Source organism: Hippopotamus amphibius, chromosome 4 (genome assembly GCF_030028045.1).
Source record: "Hippopotamus amphibius kiboko isolate mHipAmp2 chromosome 4, mHipAmp2.hap2, whole genome shotgun sequence".
NCBI lineage: Eukaryota > Metazoa > Chordata > Mammalia > Artiodactyla > Hippopotamidae > Hippopotamus > Hippopotamus amphibius.
The window spans coordinates 51,759,664-51,780,484 of NC_080189.1; the positions used below are offsets into that span (position 1 = coordinate 51,759,664).

Sequence of the window (20,821 nt, forward strand, 5' to 3'; positions counted from 1 at the left end):
CACAACTAGAGAAAGCTCTCGCACAGCAGCAAAGACAGCCAAAAATAAAATAAATAAATAAATAAATAAATAAATAAATAAATAATAAAAATAAATCTTTAAAAAAAAATGGCAGTAGGTTGGATTTGACCTATGGGCCATAATTTACCAGTGCCTATCTAGTGCAACCCCTGTCTAGTGACTTTATGAGATAATGCGTTCTATGTATAAGACAGTCCCAAGTGTTAGTTCTTCATTCCATTCAGCAAATATGTACAGGGGGATTACATTAAGCCAAGTGCTATGCTGGTACAAAGAAGAAAGCAGCTCCAGAGTCCACACCTCTCTCTCTGAGCTCCCCTCCTGTGTTTCTAACCGGCTCCCCATTGCTCAGACGATGTAGTCCAAAGGGCCCATAAGGCTGTGCAGGATATTGTCCTTGTCTTCCTCTCTTGCTTCCTCTCTCACACAGCTCTACTGATATAACCCAAAATTCAGGTCTTCTTAACCCTTAAGATCCAGATACGTTCCATGCCAATCTTTATCTCATGCCCTCTGGAAATCCAAAGCCTTCCTCAGAATCTATCCAAATTCCCAGGATGAGAGTGGGGAATGGTCATTACTGACTTTGGGTTCCTGGTTCCACATATACTGCTTCTGTTCAACAAAATTTTGACCCAGGTGTGAAACTTGGTCATTTTTTAGTTTCCTCCAAAGACCTCATCTACACAGAGCATTTGTGAGCCGGGTAAATTTCACTGATCAGTTAGGGGTCAGAAGAAGGAATCATATCACACCATATAATAGGTAACTAAAGGTCCCTTATTAGCCATAGCTTCTGTATTTTTAAAAGTTCTTTAACCCAGCTGTCACCAGAGTTCCCTCACTGGCTTTTCACCCAGTGTAATCCCTTACCATCCTGCTGGCTTCTTTTCTTCCTCTCCCTTTACTTCCCTTTCCTCTCATCTTCCTCTCTCGAGAGCAAAAAACCAAATCCCTTCCACTGCAGAGCAGCTTAATAAATCTTGGGTTGCCTGAGTCCTTCGCAACACCCATGCTTGCCAAGTGTCTGTCTTTTCACCAAGTAGCCTAACAAAATATTTTATCAAACAAGCAAGTCCTTCCCCAAGAAGGATTCTGGAAACAGCATTGTCAGGAATTTTCAATTCCATAACCTTTCTAATAACCTCTAGGCCTTTTTACGTGCTATTCCCCCTGCCTAGAGTATTCCCTCTTTTGTACCTGGAAAAGTCCTTTAGAACTAATCTTAGACAGTGATTCCTCCAAGAATCCCTGCTCCAAAAGGGAATCCTGTTGGGCTTGCATGTATATGTGCAGGAGGTATACTACCTATCCCAGATCACTTAAATCTAAATTGAAGTCACGGACAGGTGCACACTTGGGCAGAAGATGAGAGAGCTGGTATATTCCCTACTCACCTTTAACATGAAAGGGCACCCTTTGAGGATCCCAGCTTATTGTGGAGATGGTCTCCTTTAGATTCCTCACGTGGCTGATTTCTGTGCTCCTCACCCTGAAAAGTCCTTAAAACAAAAATGAAATGTGCCAGAATCGGCACTTCCCTAACGACAAAAGTGGCTTCTGTGCTTGTTTACCTCTCTGGATTCCTAATTTCCCTCTAATGGAGCCCTGGTATCCCTTTCTGTCTTGTCAACAATGAGTTGTTTTTAAGAAGATGCTTTCCTTTTTTTTCTTTTCAGCGTTTTGTTTTGCCTTGTCTTCTCCAGGCAAATCAAAACAATCATATAAAGATAGAATTCAACTTCTCCAAGACAATTTAACCCAAAGTACAATTGATTCCCTTTGTAAGACTATCATGTCATTATCTGCTCTCAAGGAAAACCACCTAGTCAATACATATTTGTTGAACACCATATATTTGCAAGGTACTATTATATCCTGGGGTTTTCGTGGTGAGTGTGCCAGAGGCCTTGCCTACAATGACCTGTCCTCCTTTTGCTGTGCTGTGGAAACTGTGATGAATCAATGTTCTTTGTTCTCTAGAACATTGTACTGTTCATCTCTTGGTGATAGGTTACCAGTTTATTATAAAAGGATATACCTTAAGAACAACCAGATGAAAGAGATGCATAGGGCAAGATATGTGGGACGGGGCATAAAACTTCTATGATGTCTGAAGGAGCAACATCTCCACATGTTCACCAACCCCAAAGCTCCTTTTTCAGCATTTTTAGTTATTTTCAGTGGAAAGTTTAGTCCAGATAATTCAGACTGCCATTAGTGGAAACTGGAAGATATTAAATCCTTCCTAATTAGAAAGCAGATTTTTAGCCAGATATTCTTAAGAGTTTTGTGAGGCCTTCTCCCTAGCCTGCAGGTTTCATTCTGTGTCATAAATTGCAGTCCAGGAAACATATCAGTCTCTTTGGCCTTGCTCATTCACTCAGGCATGCATTCATTTAATAAATATCCACTGAGTACTCCCTGTGAAGCATGGTTCCAACAGTAAGTAACCTTGCCTTTCACCCCCTTGTTAAGAAAGAACAGAGAAAGTCATCTGAACTACCAGTTTTCAACATCAGACTAGTCCTACCAGCCAACTGAGGAAATTTCCATGTCTCCAACCTACAGAATGGTACAGTTGTAAAGGGTGGAACTATTGGAGACCTGTTTTCTGTGGAAGGTAACTGTTGAACAGAGCAGTGCTTCTAAAATTTCAGCATGCAAAAGAATCATCTGGAGGGCTTGTTTAAAACAGATTATGGGGCTCCACACCGCTCCTCAATTCTGATTCCTAAGTCTGGGATGGAGCCTGAGAATACGTATTTCTAACAAGCTCCTCCTCCCTGTATCCTCACATGGCAGAAGGGCTTAGCATGCTCTCTGGAGTCTCCTACAAGAGCAACTAGTCCCATTCATGAGGGCTCCTCATGACCTAGTCACTTTCTGAAGGTCCCACTTTCTTAAACCACCACACTGGGCATTAGGATTTAAACATATAAATTTGGGGGGACACAAACATTCAGACCATAGCAGTCCACGCTGAAGCTATTTCAAAAGTCTCTCTCTTTTCACAGGTATCAGGAATTAAGGGAGTCTCTCCAACGATGTAGGCTTCCATGGGGCGCTGAAAGGGAGTATGGTGGGATGATACCCATTTCACTCCCTGAGGAACACAGGCCAAAATGTGAACCTCCTCATGCCATGGGCAAAGGACATCAGCATTATGGATTTGGTGGAGAAATCTGGCCAAGGTAAATACCGTTCAGTCCCTCACACAGAGGTGGTTATTATTCAGTTTTCTATATTTCTATTGTGAGTTCTTTATTAACTTAAATCTACTTCCAGACTTTTACTATTTATGAAAAGGCACAGATGGGAACACTAAGTATATAATTTCTAATTGTAAAGTCAAATATAAATGTCTTTGCTTGCCTTAGAGATGTTTAAGTATGTGATCAGAAATTTTGATTAATTTAATTCCCTTGTTAATCACATTTTATCTAAAAGTAAATAGGAAGACTGCTGAGAGAGATTAAATTAATTTTTTTTTTGGCTTGAGCAAATAGCTGGCCTAATTTGTACAGATGTTCCTGACTTTAGATTTCTAACTTGTTTATCAATCTATAGTCATTAGAATCTAGTGGGCATTGTTTTCAAGTATTAAAATATTTCAACCATTATAAATCTTAAAGCTACCCTTTCAGCAACTTTATTCTAAACACAGGTTAAAACTGAAGAGAAAGCACAGAAAAAAAAAAAAAAAAAAAAAAAAAAACCCTGAGTAGTAAATTAAATGTCACATTAACTACTAAGAAGTATGAAATTTGCTCAAAGCAAACTCCATCGAAACTTCTCCACATAGAGCCTGCTTACTCCTGCTTTATCTAACAATCCTGGTTACCTAGTGACTAACAATCTACCTAACTAGTTCTTTATTCTAAAGCAGTTAAAAGAAATAAATCAGGAAAGATAAGCCACAGCTAGAAAGAAAAACAATAAAAATAGGGACATGTGGCAGCCTTATGAAAGCCTCAAGAAAGCAATAGAAAGCAGACAAACGCTAAGTCCAATTGGAAAGACGCAAATACTGACACGTTATACATAGGACCTCAAATTCATTCATCCCTCCAGCAGGTTTGTTTAAGCCTCCACACTCATGGAACTTACTTTCTAATATAATATAGATTTATAATAACTTTGTAAAGTGGTTATTGTTATCCTGGTTTTACAATAAATAGAGACCCAAGAGATTCAGTACCTTTCCTCGAGTCAGACAACTATGACGTTTCAGAACAGGGATTTGAGTCCAGATTTATTGAACTCCAGAGCCCATGTTCTTTTCATCTATTCATTCATTCACTTATTCCAGCTATTCATTTCTTCAGTAATTTGAGCACAGCAAGTATTGGTCTAGAGATTAGGGGTATAGCCCCTTATGGAGTTTACCGCTCTAGTCCCCAGAATTTGTATGTTAAAAAACACACAATATTCTAAAAGAGCTAGACGTATACTCACAGAATTCCAGTGTGTAAAAAGAAAGCAAAAGACTAGCTTCTTAAGGGAAATCCAGCTTGAAATGAGAGGTTTGTGTTAAGTGTCTTATTGAATGCAGCCCCAGGATACTGGGAGAGGAAATATTTGTTCCAATTAAAATGTCAGCCATCCCTGACTCAGAAATGCAGGTTAATATATTCAGTTCTCTTCACACCCTTTTATGTTAAATGGTATCATTTTTGGCATATTTATCTCTTAAAAATATATTTAAGATAAAGTATACATATCCTCTGATACAATGTAAATCACTTGGCAAACAACTGCAGAATAGGTTTTATCTTATTTCCTAACAGGGAATAACTTCTATCACAACACTTTTCTTTTTCCCTAAGAAGAGCATTTTAAACCAGAAAACAGAGTATTTTTCAGCTCTCTGACAGGTCAAGCCTCATAAGGCACATGTAAAAGCTTGTTCTTATAACCACACCCTGTCACCTTCCCTGGAAGAGATTTTTGGTGGGATGTTGTGGTACCACAACTCACCCCACTCCCTGTGGGGAACAGGATCACAGAATGTCCCACTCCTATTGCCAAAAAAAATGAAACAAAAACAAAATTTACCAGCAGCCCCCAAACCATAAAAGGATGCCATGAAATTATAACATTAATTTTAGTGTGTCAAGAAAAGAAAATTCTGTGTCGTTTATTCCAGTCCCTAAGTGTTTCTCAAGACGGCATTTGGGGCAGAGCAGTTCTTTGTCACACACATTGCAAGATATTTAGCATCTTTGGCCCTTTACCTATAAATACCAGTAGCATCTTGCATTCATTGTGACAACCAGAATGAAACCGCTCACACATTTCCAAACTCTCCCTGGAAGTGTTGGGGGTACAGGGGGAAGCCACACTAGTGGTTGAGAGGCATTATACCTGACGCCACCCCTCAGCCCTCAGCTGGTAGGAGTTCATTAGCTGGTGGGGCAGCCACAGATTTGTTTCTGAAAGATCTAAGCACTTAGTGGTTCTGCCTGTGTGCAGCTACTACAGTATTCTATTAATTTATGCCACTGGAAGCAATGCTAGGAGGTGTCCAATAGATGTTTTAGGTTCCAGAAATACTCCTTTTCCCCAGCATGGTATAGCAGCAGTCCTCCTGCCCTGGACATTTAGGATCCATCATCCCAGTCTGCTTGGAATAATTCTTTCTTGCCTGTTTTCTCCAGAATCATAAGGAGCCCCAGATTACATGATTAGTTCAGCTTCCAGTTCAATGGGACCATTGTTGTGTCATCTGATGGCAGCATTTCTCCCTTTACTCTAAACCAGCAAAGTCCAGGGTGGCTGGGGAGAGAGTTAAGATGTCCCCCAGTGTGATAATGAGAGTGAGACGCATCACTCCCACTTCCCCGCGTTGCTTTTCAGACCATGTATTCGGACTATGGGGGAAACTATTCATTGGTCACTGGTTCAGAGCATGTGCCACACTCTTTAGGACAACACGCAGCCATAGATGAATCATCAGTAGGCTATTCTACCATCCTGTGAATATGACAAGGCCAGTGAATCCTTTAAATTCAACCATTGCCTTATTTCTTTTGTGATACATTGAGTTCCTTAGTCAAGAGTATTATTGAGATGGCATGCAGTGAATAAGGCATTCAGTTACATTCCACTGATGATGTAACGGGCAGAAGTGAAGTGAGGAGGAAAGGGAAATCCATGATTAGAACTGTCCTGTGAGGATGAATCACCTTTCATGATGAAAGGGATCCAGTGTAATCAACCTCCCACTGGGTGGCTGACTAGTATATCCAGAGAGATTTTTCTCTATGAATTACTTAGGGTTGGTAACTTCTGCTGGTAACCTCAGATGTGACCAGGTCAGTGTCGATGTGGTCATGCTGCTGAGTCCATACATAAGAACTTCTGTCCCTGCCCCCATGATAATTTAGTTTATGAAGCCACTGAGCAAGCACCAGGGTGACTGGAGAAAGCCTGACTGATGCCCACAGAATTGATCATATTATCTACCTAATTAAGAACATCCTCAATGTGGGGTTCTGTTGGGGAGCATTCTTGTGGGGTGTGAATAACCTTCACTCTCTAGGGCCAATCTCAAAGGCTGAGAAAGCAAGTTTTTTGGAATCTGTAGGTGTAGGGTATGTATTCAAAAGATATTGAGCAGCGAGGGACAGTTCAGCACTACAGTATATATTAAAACATCACAAGTGGGCTTCCTAGGTGGCGCAGTGGCTGAGAATCCGCCTGCCAATGCAGGGGACACAGGTTCGATCCCTGGTCCAGGAAGATCCCACATGCCGCGGAGCAACTAAGCCCGGACGCCACAACTACTGAGCCTGCGCTTTAGAGCCCGTGAGCCACAACTATTGAGCCCAGGTGCTGCAACTACTGACGCCCATGCGCCTAGAGCCCGTGCTCTGCAAGAAGAGAAGCGACAGCAGTGAGGAGTCTGCGCACCACAACGAAGAATAGCGCCCACTCACCGCAACTAAAAAGAAAGCCCGCGCATAGCAAAAAAGACCCAACACAGCCAATAAAATAAATAAATAAATTTATTAAAAAAAAAAAAACCATCACAAGTGCCAAGAGTGAAGGCTAATGTAAACTGTGGACTTTAGATGATAATGATGTGTCAGTGGAGGTTCATCAGTCCTAGCAAAGGTACCACTCTGGTAGGAGATGTTGATAATGGGGGAGGCTAAGCATGTGTGGGGTAAAGGGTGTTTGGGAATCTCTCTACCTTCCTCTCAACTTTGCTGTGAACCTAAAACTGCAATCTAAAGATTGTAAGTATGGATCTATAGAGATCTCATTCTTTTTAATTTCTCATAGTGTTCCACAATGTGGATGCATCAGATTATCTAGCCATTCTTGTATTTTCTTTTTTCTTTCTTCTTTTGTGCTAACTAAATGTAATGAAAATCCTTGTATAGGCCTCCTTGAGTTCAATACACAATTGAGCTCAATTCTCTAGGGAAAATCCTAAGTGGAAGTTATGGGTCACAATATATGAGTATTTTTAATTTTAGTAGATATAGCCCAAATACTTTATATTCTCATGGTAGTGCCTAAAAGTATCCATTTCACCATGCTATTGGCCAACTGTATTATATTATCAAACTGTAGAATTTTTGCCTATCTAATGAATAAAAAGCTTATCTTGGCTATCAGAATACATTTATCTGATTAGGTTGAGTACTTTTTTCTTACATTTATGTTTCCTTATGTATGACCATTTATATTTCCTTTTCTGTTCTTATTCTTTGCCCATTTTTATTGCTTGTCTTTTAGCTATAGATTCATATTGATTCTTTATGTTCTGGATATTAATCCTTTACATATCTTTATTGTAAATATTTCTTCCAAGCTTTGTTTTATTTGTTTTATGCTGTCCTGTCTTCAAAAGTTTTTCACTTGATGTTACCAAATTTCCTTTTGATTTTTGATTTTTTTAAAATCTTATTTAAAGTGTTTTCCCTACCACCAAGAACAAAACATATTCTTGTATATTTTCTTTTAATATTTGCATGCTTTTCCCCAATTCTTTAGATTTTTAATCCATCTGAAATTACCTCTGTGAATAATATGAAATAAAAATCTTTTTTTTTTCCAAATGGCAAGTGAATTTTTCCTGCATTGTTTATTGAAAAGTAAATTCTTTCCACTGATTTAAAATGCCACCTTTTCATATACTGAATTACCATATATACATGGTTGGATTAGTCTATTTTATCTTTTACTGTCTCTCCACTACACTGTATTATTAAAAAGATGGTCAATTTAATCTTTTCTCTCTTTTCAGAAAGCTTCCTATTGAACAATTCTATTATTTGTCACGGAACAAAAAAAGTGATGTCTATGGAAATGATTCTTTGTAAGTCTGAGGTTTCTTTTCCTTATATGAGATCAAATAACATTTTTAAGTGGAAATGAGTTATATGCAAAATTTTAAAAGCCCCAAAGTGGGAACTTTTAGAAAAACAAGTGTTCCTTTTTTTCAGTAGAGATCATTGATTATAGAAACCAAGACCAAAACAACAAAAATAAAACAACTAGACTAAAATCCACTAATAGTTTGTTACATTTAAACAAAGAAAGAAATAGGAAATATGGAATAGTAATGTTCAAAAAGATTCATACAGGTCATCTTGGCCCATTTCCCTGCCTTTGACCTAGTTATTCAATCTCATAAGAATCTGTTAGTTTCTTAAAACGTTCATAGAAAAAGCCCCAGTGCCCTCAACAAAATTTTTAACCAGAATTTTATGAGAGAGCTTTGTTATGACAATCTACAAATAACTGTTAATAAAATTACTCCCTAAGTCTCTTTTTTGGATAAGGAATACTTAATTTACCATCTGCTTAGAGGAATTATTTTCTACTATATTATTTTTTACTCTTTGAAATAGTTTGTTGTTCATATTACAAAGACATACTTTTAAATTTTCAAATAAAAAAACACTGACAGCACTGAAGTAAAAAAATGAAAATATTAGTTTTTATCTTTATTAGAATTGTTAGGAATCTGTTTATAGGTAAGAAGTTAATATAGAGTTCAGCCACAAGAGGGAGCCAAACAGACATGAGATTTGTGGTTGCTGGGCCTTCTTTGGGATTAGGAACCTGAGAAGCAGAGAGTGGCAGTAAAATCATGGCTAGGTTCAGGTCAAGGAATTGGTGTCTCTGAGCATTTTTTATTTTCATTTTATCCTTTAAAACTCTAAATTTAAAAAAAGAGGTTTTCTTTTTAAATTTTTATTCTTATTTTTCCATTTTGTTTTGTAAATTGAAGTATAATTTACAATGTTGTATTAGTTCCAAGTATACAGCAAAGTGATTCAATTACACACACACATACACACACAATTTTTTCCATGTTGATTCAAATCAATCTTGGGCAAGTACTTGTCAATATCAGTTAAATTTGTCACATAAGAAAAATTTTAGACACTGATTTAGTGTTTCGTATATAATAGCCAATCTGGTAATTCTAGATCTCATAGATTCTTGTATTCATTGCCTCTCATCCCCCTACTCACCCAGGAATATAACTGGGAGACATGCTTTTTTTTTAGTTCCAACAAACTTAAGAGTCCATATAAAGAAAGACATAAACCTTTTAAGGTTCATGTGAATTATGTGTTTATAATACATTATAGACTAATAAGATTATATGGCTTATGTAGCACTTTCTAAATAGAGAAACATATAAAAAAGCAACAGTATATTCAACTTTACTGCCTTTACTATTAACTGATAACTGTTCATTTTTCATAACTGAAATATTTCAGAAATATTTGCATAGGCTGAAACTAATTGCTGAAATCCGATGAAAGTAAATAACAATGCTTCTCTAGTGTGGACTTTGTCCCTGGGCTGCACTGTTATTTGTGGGCATGTAGGGCTCAGGGTAATGAGTGAAAACACAACCTTCAAATGAAGTGATTCAGAAAAGGCATGCCTCTGGGAACTTGTTCAGTTTTGTTCTAGTCTCTCTGTGACTGGGCAACATTTACTCTCATGACAGATGAGTAGTCCTGGGCAGACGGACAGAGCACACACCGTACTTATATATTTCCTCCAGCCAGGCCACTCTCAGGTTACTTTAGGTCATGTAATTGCACCACATGCATGGTGTCAGGCTACCTCAGAACACTTTGGTGCTCTGCCTATGAGAGTGAAAGCTCTATTATCATGAGAAGTTAGAAATGCAAAATGAGTGGTGAGTGGGACTGAGGTTAGAATAAGCATAATGGAGACAATCAGTAGACAGCTGAGATATGATAATATCATATCTGTCTGGTCAATACTCAGTGTTCCAGAAAGCCAATCATTATCTTAAAGACACTGTAGTTTGTAAATGGGGTACATCTTTAAACAAGTTTCTAATAGGGATGTAAGCTTAAAAAAAGTCCTTAATATAAATTAGGATTTGTTTCCTGTTTTCATTCTAGAATGCCCAAACCACCTAATTCAACAGTAGGGTAAGTAGACAACTATATTTTCCTTCCCTGTTATAATCAAGAATTAAATATTGGCCATCTGTATATCTCAGAAAGTGTGGGGACAAGTGAGACTTTTCATAGAAGTTTTTTGGGGTTTTTTGTTTTTTTTTTCAAACAAGCAGGAGAAGAGGTTAGTACAAGTCCAAGGTAACAGCATTACTGATTTCCTCCAATTATATTCCCTGCTAATCTTTTTTTAAATAAACCTTTAAATTTAGTACTATTTTAGATTTACAAAATTATTGGAAAAGTAGTACAGAGAGGTTCAATTTACCTCATATCCAGTTTCCCATTATTAACATCTTACATTAGTATGGTACCTTTGTCACATTAAGGAGCCAATACTGATGCATTAGTATTATTCAGATTTCCTCAGGTTTTCCCTAATGTCCTTTTTTCTGTTCTGGGATCCCATCCAGGACACCACATTACATTTAGTAGTCATGTCTTCTCAGGCTCCTTTTGGCTGTGACAATTTCTCAGACTTTCCTTTCCTTTTTTTTTTTTTTATTTTTTTTTATTTTTTAATGACCTCAGTAGTTTTTGAGGATTCTGTCAGATATTTTGTAGAATGTCCCCCAATTAGAATTTGTCTGGTGTTTTTCTCCTGATTAGACTGGAGTAGTGTGTTTTGGGGAGGAAGACCACAGAGGTAAACTACCATTTTCATCACATCCTATCAAAAGTACATGCTATCAACATAACTTGTCACTGTTGATGCTAACCTTGATTACCTAGCCAATGTAGTGTTTCCCAGGTTCCCCCAGTGTCTAGTTAACCTTTTTATCTCCTTTTTCCATCCTGTACTCGTTAGAAGAAAGTCACTTTGTGTAGCCCACACTTTAAAGTCTGGAATTATACTCCACCTCCTTGAGGGCAGGGTACCTACATAAATTATTTGGTATTCTTTTGTAAGGGAAATGTGTCTGTTCTCCCTCACTTATTTATTTAATCACTTACTTATATCAGTATGGCCTCATGGATTTTATTTTGCACTTTGACACTTCAGTAGCAGTCCTGTACTACTTTGTTAATTTTGTCACTCAAATTGGCCATTGAGAGCTCTTTCAGTTGGCTCCTATAGCCACACCCCTGTCATTGTGGGGTTTTGTGTATGAGGGTTTGGTTTGGTTTGGTTTTGATTTGTTTTGATTTTTTAGTTTTTGGTTTGTTTTTGAGTACTTCATCACTTATCAGTGTGGGTCGGTCCTTCCTTCCTCCCTTCCTTCCTTCCTTCCTTCCTTCCTTGCTTGCTTTCTGGCACTACAAGATGCTCCAGGCTTATCTTGTATATGTCCTGCCCCCGCCCTAGAACCAGCCATTCCTCCAAGGAGCACAGCTCCTTCCAATGAAGAATGGTATTAGAATCCATGATCTGAGTACTAGGTGTGCCTGATGCTATTGGAGTCCCTATCAATCTTAACCAGAAATACTAAGCTGGCATTTAAAAACTGTGTTTCAGTTAAAGCAAAGATCTGTTCAGAAGGCTATTAAAATTAAAGTCTAGGTTGTTTGTGGTTTTCTTTTTAAAAAAGCAACTACATGAAGACTTTTGTTTTGGACTTTTCAGATTCTTTTCATAGTGACATGAAAAGTAAAGCCCTTTTTGTTGGTTTTTTTTTTTCCCCCTTGGGTCACCTTTCTGCTTGTAGCCTAAGTTCCAAAGTCTCTTCCTTTGACCTCAGCTCCTCACCTCCCCTTGGAAAAGCTGTGTAAGATTTTGATAAAAATCTTGGTAGACCTGCTCAACAGGGCAGGTTGAGTCCAGAGACAGCCCATACCTCCAACTGAATGATTCAAAGAGAAACTGAATTCCTTTATTTAAATGTGTATGTTGTTAAGTGTTTGATATTCTGCCATTTCCTTATTATTTCTTCTCTATTTAGGGACACAAAATGAAGAGTAATATTTATAAAGTATTTAATATAACATGAACATAATTATTTTATATAATACATAGTCTTAATTTAAAGAAATAAATATACATTCTGGTCACTGTACTCAAAATTTGAATGGGTTACAACTTGAAAATTTAGTTGAAGGTATAATTTGCAATTTTTTTAACAAACAAAACTAACCTTTGCAATATATACAGGCTATTAAATGAAATTTCATAATATAATAGTCTCAAGACACAAAGAGTCCATAGCTTTCAGGTCTTAAAAGTAAATTTTCCTAAATCATTATCAGATATAACTTAATGCTGTTTGCTAGGAGAGATACATTTCTAGAATCTGAGGGCAAAAAAATTTCGGCCTCAATCCCAAGTGATGAGAATTAATTGGGGTCTCTTCCTGCCTTCCTAACTCCCACCTTTACCCCTTCTACACAAAGCCAGAATCCAGGCCACGCACAAACCCAGAAGATCCTGAGAACTACAGATATACATTTTGCAAATTTACTTACTACCAAGGGCACCAGTCCCCAGAAAGAAATAGCTTATCAAATTCATGTGGTTCTTTTTTTGTGATTTAACATGCTCTTGGCCTTTAGAATTTATTTTCTAAATTAACGAGTTAATCTCTACTTTCTGGTGTCTCTGTGACAAAAACAAGATATAATGAAAACAAATGTAATGGCTTTTGTTCAGGAAGTTTGTTTTGTTTTGTTTTGTTTTGTTATTTATTATTTTTTGGGGGGTACACCAAGTTCAATCATCTGTTTTTATACACATATCCCCGTATTCCCTCCCTCCCTTGACTCCCCCCCCACCCTCCCTCCAGTCCCCCCCATCAGGAAGTTCTTACCAGCATCAGATTAGTAAAACATGAGGTCACCTTGCCCTGGCCTCTGGCCTGGGGCTAAATGCATATCAGCAGGTTATTCTCTGATAAAGAATGTAGGTAAAGCAGTTAGCACAGGGCCTGGCACATAAGTGCTTTATTATCGTCCTAGTCACTGTTGTAGTTACCAACATGTAGTTAACATTTAAAGGCAATGTCCTGTGAGTGTAATTCCTGCTCATGCAGCAGTAACAATGCCTGAAGACCTTCCCAGGTTACCTACCAAGATATCTTCTGGGGACCGTGGGTGGACGTGGCCATTTTGTGAAATACTCATACCACATTTCCTTAAACTACATCAAGTCCATGGGAAACTGTATCAGAAGTGCAAATTTTAATTCCACTAATTCCATTTTCCCACTGATTCTTACACTTGAGCTCAAACTGGCACATACTGGGAAGGACCAAGCGAATCAAAATGAATTTTCTTTTCTTTTTTTTAATATATTTATTTGTTTATTTATTTATTTATTGGCTGTGTTGGGTCTTCATTGCTGCACATGGGCTTTCTCTAGTTACGGGGGCTACTCTTCGTTGAGGTACACAGGCTTCTCATTGCAATGGCTTCTCTTGTTGCAGAGTGCGGGCTCTAGGCGCACAGCTTCAGTAGTTGCAGCACACAGGCTCAGTAGTTGTGGTGCATGGGCTTAATTGCTCTTCAGCATGAGGGGTCTTCCTGGAGCAGGGATCGAACCCATGTCCCCTGCCTTGGCAGGCGGATTCTTAACCACTGCGCCACCTAGGAGGTCCCCCAAAATGAATTTTCTACCCAGAAAAGTTAATTATCACTAAGAATCACTGCACTCAATCTACTCCATCAGCCTTTCTTTCTAGTATGTTTTATGACTCAGTGACTACTGGCTATTGCACAATATTGAAAGCCCAGCCTTTCTCGTTCATTCCTCACTGTCCTCAGGATCTCTTTCTTTCTTGTCCAGGTCCCTTGCTTCCTACTGCTCTACCTGAAGGTGAATGAGGCAAGCCACCAAGGCTCTGCATGTGCAAGACCTCCCTTAGAACATGGGTTTTACTAGACCACAGGAAAGTCCATCCTTTCCTGACTCAAGCAGACTAGACACTCTTCATGAGCATAGACATGTTTGTTCCTGCTTTATTCGCACAAATAGTTTGCTCAAATTATAAATGCTCACTTATTTTCAAGCAGTTTGGTAAGAGGTAATTCCTCTTGATAGTTCACTGAAGAATCTATTGAATTGGACACTGGACGTATTTATTTAGAACAAATGAAAATCATTGTGTAGCGTGTAAAATGAAGTACAGCCAACATTGCTTCAATGAAAGAGCAGTCCCTACTGCAGTGTTTTCATGACTTCGAGGCATATTAGCTGGAATTCAGGAATGCCCTGATTCTATGTTCTTATGTCATCATAGAGTTGACAACCTTATATCTTGTACCAAGCTGCCACTTGATGTGGCAACTACTTTAAGCAAAGTAAGTAAACTGGAAAAGTGTTTAGTGACTAGCAATAAAATAATGCTATACCCAATTCAGAAGTGTGGTCAAGTGAGGCAGTTCGTGACAAGGGCAAGAAAACCAAATCACTTTATACAAAAACAAAAAGAGCTGACTGGCCCCAGAAATGACTTTTGCCTGGAGTCCAGGCCTTTTCTCTTACAAGTCAGTCTTAACTTCTTGTGGTATCTGTAAGAGACCAGGCACTTGCTAAGAATCTTGAACTGCGAGGTATTTCAGAGAGCACACCAAGATGCCAAGGCTGCTGAATTCAGTACAGATTTGCATCAATGTAAGGAGAGCATATGGCAAAACCAACCCAAAATGACTGGGATTGAAAAATATCATGTGATGGAAAAGGAATTAGGCATTTTAAAGTATGTTTCTTATAGAAATTACTCTCATTATTTCATAGTCACACCATCCATAGTGACTTGCAGAAGCTATTATATAATTTCATACTTAGATGGGAAACAGTGAAAGAAGAATTTCCCTAACAAGACCCTAACATGAACATTTGTGGCATAACCTGTACATTGATTTTGGCCTGGTAAATATAGACATTACACAGCTTTCCCATAGCCTCTGAGGGTTCTCGTTGTGAGCACTAGAAATGCAGTTCATCTTTGAAACCCTTTCTCCAGCTCTTCTCCTTTAAGAGCCCAGAGCACCCATATTGCTGGGGGGCGGGGGGGAGGAGGGGGGAATAACAGAAATTTACTGTCTCACAATTCTGGAGACTAGAAATTCGAGATGCAGGTTTGTTGTTGAGAGCTGTGAGACTCCCTGTTTCATGCCACTCCCCCGACTTCTAGTGGCTTGATGGTCATCTTGGGTGTTCCTTGGCTCACAGATGCATCACCTCGATGTACCTGCACCTTCACATGGCATTCTCCCTGTGTGCGCGTCTGTGTCTAAATTTCTTTTTCTTATAAGGGCTCCATAAGGTCACATTCTGAGGTACTGTGTGTTAGAACTTCACCATACAGATTTTTTGGCAGGGGGACACAATTCACTCACTAACACTGGTCTTGCTTTTTTTTAACTTTATTTTCTAATTACACATAACATTTCTCTATTCCATGGACTTCCTAATCTTGATTCCCATCTAATCTAGACAGCTCTCACACAGTTTTTTTTAAACCTCTGCTAGTTCTTTCTAAGAACTCTGCTAGTTCTTCAAATGATAGGAAAATTATATCCCTGTGGTCTTTTTAAATTGTTGGGTGTTTTTTTTTTTTTCTTTCAATATGCTAGCTATTTTTAGCTTTTTGATTTCTCAACAGTATTGTGTACACTGTGTACATAAACAGGTAGTGTATTTTGTTGATTAAGTGCTTAAAGAAACAGATGGCCTGGTTGAAAGTTCAATCTAAGATGGTAAGGGATCATTTTGCACATTGAAATGAAATGCCTAAAAGGATTCCATAAAATAAAGTACTGGGGTCCTCTCAACACAAGAGGCAGGAATGGAAAGCAATTAGAAATTCTTCCTATAATGTTCCAAAAACTACAAAATTCATATATCTTCCGCTGCATATTTTTATATCAGTTGGCAAAGTTATGCACTGATAAAAAATTCAGTATGATTTATTTTAAAAATATATCTTTTTTATTTATCTAGCAAAATTAAGAAAACTTCATATGCTGTATGGTATGTATTCCAGCAGCATGGTAACTCCATGAGTATAGGGACTGGCTCACTGTCACATCCCAGGGATTAGAAGGGTACCTGCCACAAAGAAAGGGTCCCAATAAATATTTGATGATAAAGTTTTTTCAATTGCACTTCTTTCTATTCTGTTTTGTTTTGTTTGCTCAACTAAATCTCAGAGAAATCTGCTCCCCGTATCCGATTGAACACCCCTACCACACACACATCTCTCGCGGAGCCATGTTTCCGACCTTTACATCACCTAAGGATCTCTACACTGGCATTAAAGCCGAAACCCAACAGCCGTTTCCTCCCACTGTGCCAACGAAGCCTTATGATACAACAATTTTGAAGACAAGAGGTAAAATGGGATTTGAAATCAGAACAGTATTAATTCTTTTTATATTTGGAGTTTGTTTATTCAATAATAAAATTAAAGAAAGGACACCATCACAGACCGATTAAATCAGATTCTCTGCAGATGTTCTTTTCTTTATTTTTTTTCTTTCTTTTTTTTTTCTTTTCTTCTTTAGACAGAGCTTCCCATGATAGAACCAGAAACCAAACATTGTAGAATTAGTTTTTTTTATTCTACTTGTATTTTCAATTTTTCTTTCCCATTCTCTCTGTGGTTTAGCTTTTAAAAATTCCATCCTAGTTCAAGTGATCAGCACAAAAGACAATGTTTGATTCAGAGCATCAGAGTCTAGATATGGGTGTAGCTGTTTTGATAAAATTGAAAAGATCATCATTGAAATAAGACTCGGGAAGTAATGAGAGCAATTTGATCAATTCCTCTTAACACCTTGGAGTGTCTTTTTGCAGATGCAAATTTTGGGGTCTTCCCAGGTATGTTTCATTAGAGAGAATGGTAAGCTCATACACTAGCCATCAAGTCCATCCCACACTAGACACCTCAGAACAGAGAAGAAATCTATGGAGAAACACAAGATACTAGAGGGAAGTTAACTGAAGGTGACAGAAGAGGTACCTGGTAGACAGAGATAAATATTTGTTGAATGAATTTAAGCTGTGAGGTAGGTAAGACATAAGAACTGTGCTATAATGCAGTTCCTCTGTACATGAATATTTGGACCCAAATATAGGAACACAATATTGCCATCATCAATATTAACATCAGCATCTTATTAGGAGGCAGTAACTTTTGAGAGATATTATGGTACAGTGTTTAAGAGCATGGACTAGGGAGTCCAACTACATGGGTAGCATTCTGGCTCTGCCACTTACTCACCATAGACCATGGGAAAGTTCTTTAATTTCTCTGCCTCCACTTCCCAATCTGTAAAATGGGAATATTCATACCTACTTCATAAATAACAGAGATTAAGTGTTAGCAGCTACTATTTTTATTACATGCTCTGCTACTATATAATGATTCTAGTATGTGTGCAGCATGCTGAAACATTCCATTGATAAAAGCTAGTGAAAGCTGTATCAAATATATGTATATATAGATACATACATATATAGGTATGACACTAAACGATACATACATATACATGTGTGTATATATGTACAGGATGTATACAAGATAGGATATCTAAGCAGTTGAAATTTTTATGATCTTATTAGGTAAATCGTCAAAGTAAATTAATTTTTTTCAATCCCTAAATTAGATAATTTCTGAAATTACATGAACTGCATACAGTTAGGAAGAAGCCCCAGAAATGTGTGCTGAGTTTATAAAAACACTTTTCAGTGCAGTTGTAGACCAGGGACTGAAGAAATAAGTTACCCCCTTAATCTTCTGTGTCAAGCATCTACCTGTCCTTGACCAGCTTAGTCACCTTCAGGGGATTTTTAAAAGATGAGTATATTCTAATAACCCTTGTAAAAGACCTTTCCAGGAACTAGGACTACATTGAGTTTTCTTCTCTTCCACTTATTTTAGCTCTCTTTATTAGAAATAAGTAGCATATAGGTTAAGAGTGCAGTTTCTAGAACCAGGCTGCCTGAGTTTGAATTATTCCACTTATTAGTTGTGACCTTGGGAAAACTGCTTATTTTCTTTGTGCCTCAGTTTCCTCGTTTGTTAAAGTGGAAATAATAGTACCTTCCTCGTAGTAATGGTACAAAAAAATGCGTGTGATGATGTATATAAAGCACTTACTACAATACTGGCTTATAGTAAATGTTCAATAAATGCCAGCCTTTGTTCCTATTCCATCTGGGGATGGGTGTTCAGAGAATGCTTTAATGTAGAACCTATCATAGTACCATAGGAAGCCAGGCTGTGTTTGCTAACGTTTATCCAACTACCACCAATACCTAAAAAGCTGTATTCTTTAAATGTTCTTTTTCAATACCTTTTTGGTAAGCAAGTACTAACTCTACATCTTGATGTTTAAAGAGGGAAAACCTAAAACAGATAGTATAGAAATATATTTGCTGAGCCTTCAGAGACCAGAAAGAGGATCTAGGAAGATTTATAATTTACCTAAGAATTCCTTTCATTAACAAGAAGGGCGCAGTACTGGTGCCCCCTTGGTCTGCGGAAGGCGCTAGGGTTAGAGACTCCTTCTCACCCTGTGTGGCCCACACGCTGCTCACTAAGGGCAAGAATTCAAACAAAGCTATAGCTTTATAGCTAAAATGGGCACCCAAATTCCTCTCTACCACCTATTATCTTGTTTTTATTATTGCACCCATAAATCCCATTAATTAGAAGACTGCTTTTCCTGAAAATTTCAGGTAATCCTTACAGATACGAACTGCTTGATTTTCCCATGGATTCAAAGAAGAAAGCCTTGGCTTGGCCAGGTCAGGGTGTATATTATGACGTAAGTATCTTTTAAAATCTGTGTTTAAAACAAAGTAAAAAAATTTTTTACTTTATACGTTTATAAAAATCCAAAAGATAGATTGCTTTTATTTTCTATCTGGATGGAAACTTTGTGATTTTGACCATGATTCACATTTTTTTTGTTTTTTTAGCTGATTTCATATACTTTTGGCAGTTGTGTAACACTTCCATAGTTACAAAAAGTTCTCTCCTAAAGAAGGTAGAGGAGGACTGTAGATCACTCACTGTTTCCCCTCAGTCTATTCTTTTGATTCACGATATATCAAATAACTCCAAATATGCATAGAGTAAATGGGAGGTTTGCAGTTTACTGTCCCAACTATTATATTTGTGCAGAATCAAAAATAAAATAGGGACTTCCTAGGTGGCGCAGTGGTAAAGAATCTGCCTGCCAATGCAGGGACACGGGTTCGAGCCCTGCCCTGGGAAGATTCCACATACCACAGAGCAACTAAGCCCGTGCGCCTAAAAAAAAGAAAAAAAGAAAAATAAAATAAAACAATAGCTACCATTTATTAAGAAATTGCTACATACTAACTCCTTTATATATAGAGTATCCTTCAGCCCTTATAATACCCTCAAAAGATTAGTATCATCAGTCCCATTTTATAGATGAGGAAACTGAGGCTCAGGGAGTTTGTGACTATCTCACAATCTCAGAACTCACGCTCATGAGACTCCACAGTCTCTGTTCTTAACCTCTGTACCAAGAATCCACATAGTAAAATAAGAACATTTTTAAATCATGAAGGAAAATACCTAGACACTTGAAAATAACAATAGCTAATATTCACTGGCCAGTTAGTTTATGAGAGGCAGTGCCAGGTGTTTTCCATATAGTGTTCCTTGCATCTAACAATCTATGAGATAGGCAAGAAATGCAACACTGGAAACATTTGAATTTTTCTTGGAAAAACCACTGTGTCACTGCAATGTCACACAGTCATCTATGAAGTAAGCAATTTCCTGTTTGTTTTTTAATAAAGTTACATGTCAAGAAAAATCCTTAAAAAAAATCATTTGACTGGATCTCTTTCATTCTTTCAAGCAAAATCTATATCCGAGCAACCCAGAAATATGAGAAGTTATTCTTCTTTTAATTCCCCTCATTTCTACCTGCTCATTAAAATGCTGCTATCTCCATGTCACCCCCCTTGGCAATCTTGATAAGCACTGCTTTACCTAAGTGTGAATCCCAGTGCTTTAACTAGGCTACGAAGACCTTCGGTTCTGGCCTTCCTTCCTCTCTTCCTTCCTGCAGCCTGGCTCTGCTTGCTGGTCCCTGACCAGGTTCATGGCCACTCCCTGTTCCTGGAATGCTGCCTTCTCTGGGGAGGGGTGCATCTGCATATCTCAGACTTGCTCTTTTTTCAAGACTCAGCTCAACCATCATTGTTTCTGTTGTACAGCAGAAAGTGAACCAAATTAGGTGGCCTGTATTCTAGTTCCTGCTATATCTGCCATTCGTTCTCTAAGTGGTATTAGGCAAATTGTTTCTCTTCTCTGAGTTTTAACAAAATGCATCTGTATAATTTCAGTAAGATGTGTCCTACAAACCTCACAGGACATGAGGATCATAGGAAAGATGTTAAAGCACCCTGA

General features: G+C 37.9%; 1 protein-coding gene across 1 annotated transcript in view; it reads left to right on the forward strand.

Annotated features, from left to right (window-relative positions):
- SPMIP4 (sperm microtubule inner protein 4) overlaps positions 1 to 20,821 on the forward strand; it is a 34,966-nt gene that overhangs the window by 5,016 nt on the left and 9,129 nt on the right. Inside the window, exons 2-6 of the mRNA XM_057733652.1 lie at positions 3,039 to 3,215; positions 8,282 to 8,353; positions 10,434 to 10,463; positions 16,575 to 16,756; positions 19,108 to 19,196. Coding sequence (XP_057589635.1) covers positions 3,039 to 3,215; positions 8,282 to 8,353; positions 10,434 to 10,463; positions 16,575 to 16,756; positions 19,108 to 19,196 — 550 coding nt within the window. The remainder of the gene's footprint in view (positions 1 to 3,038; positions 3,216 to 8,281; positions 8,354 to 10,433; positions 10,464 to 16,574; positions 16,757 to 19,107; positions 19,197 to 20,821) is intronic.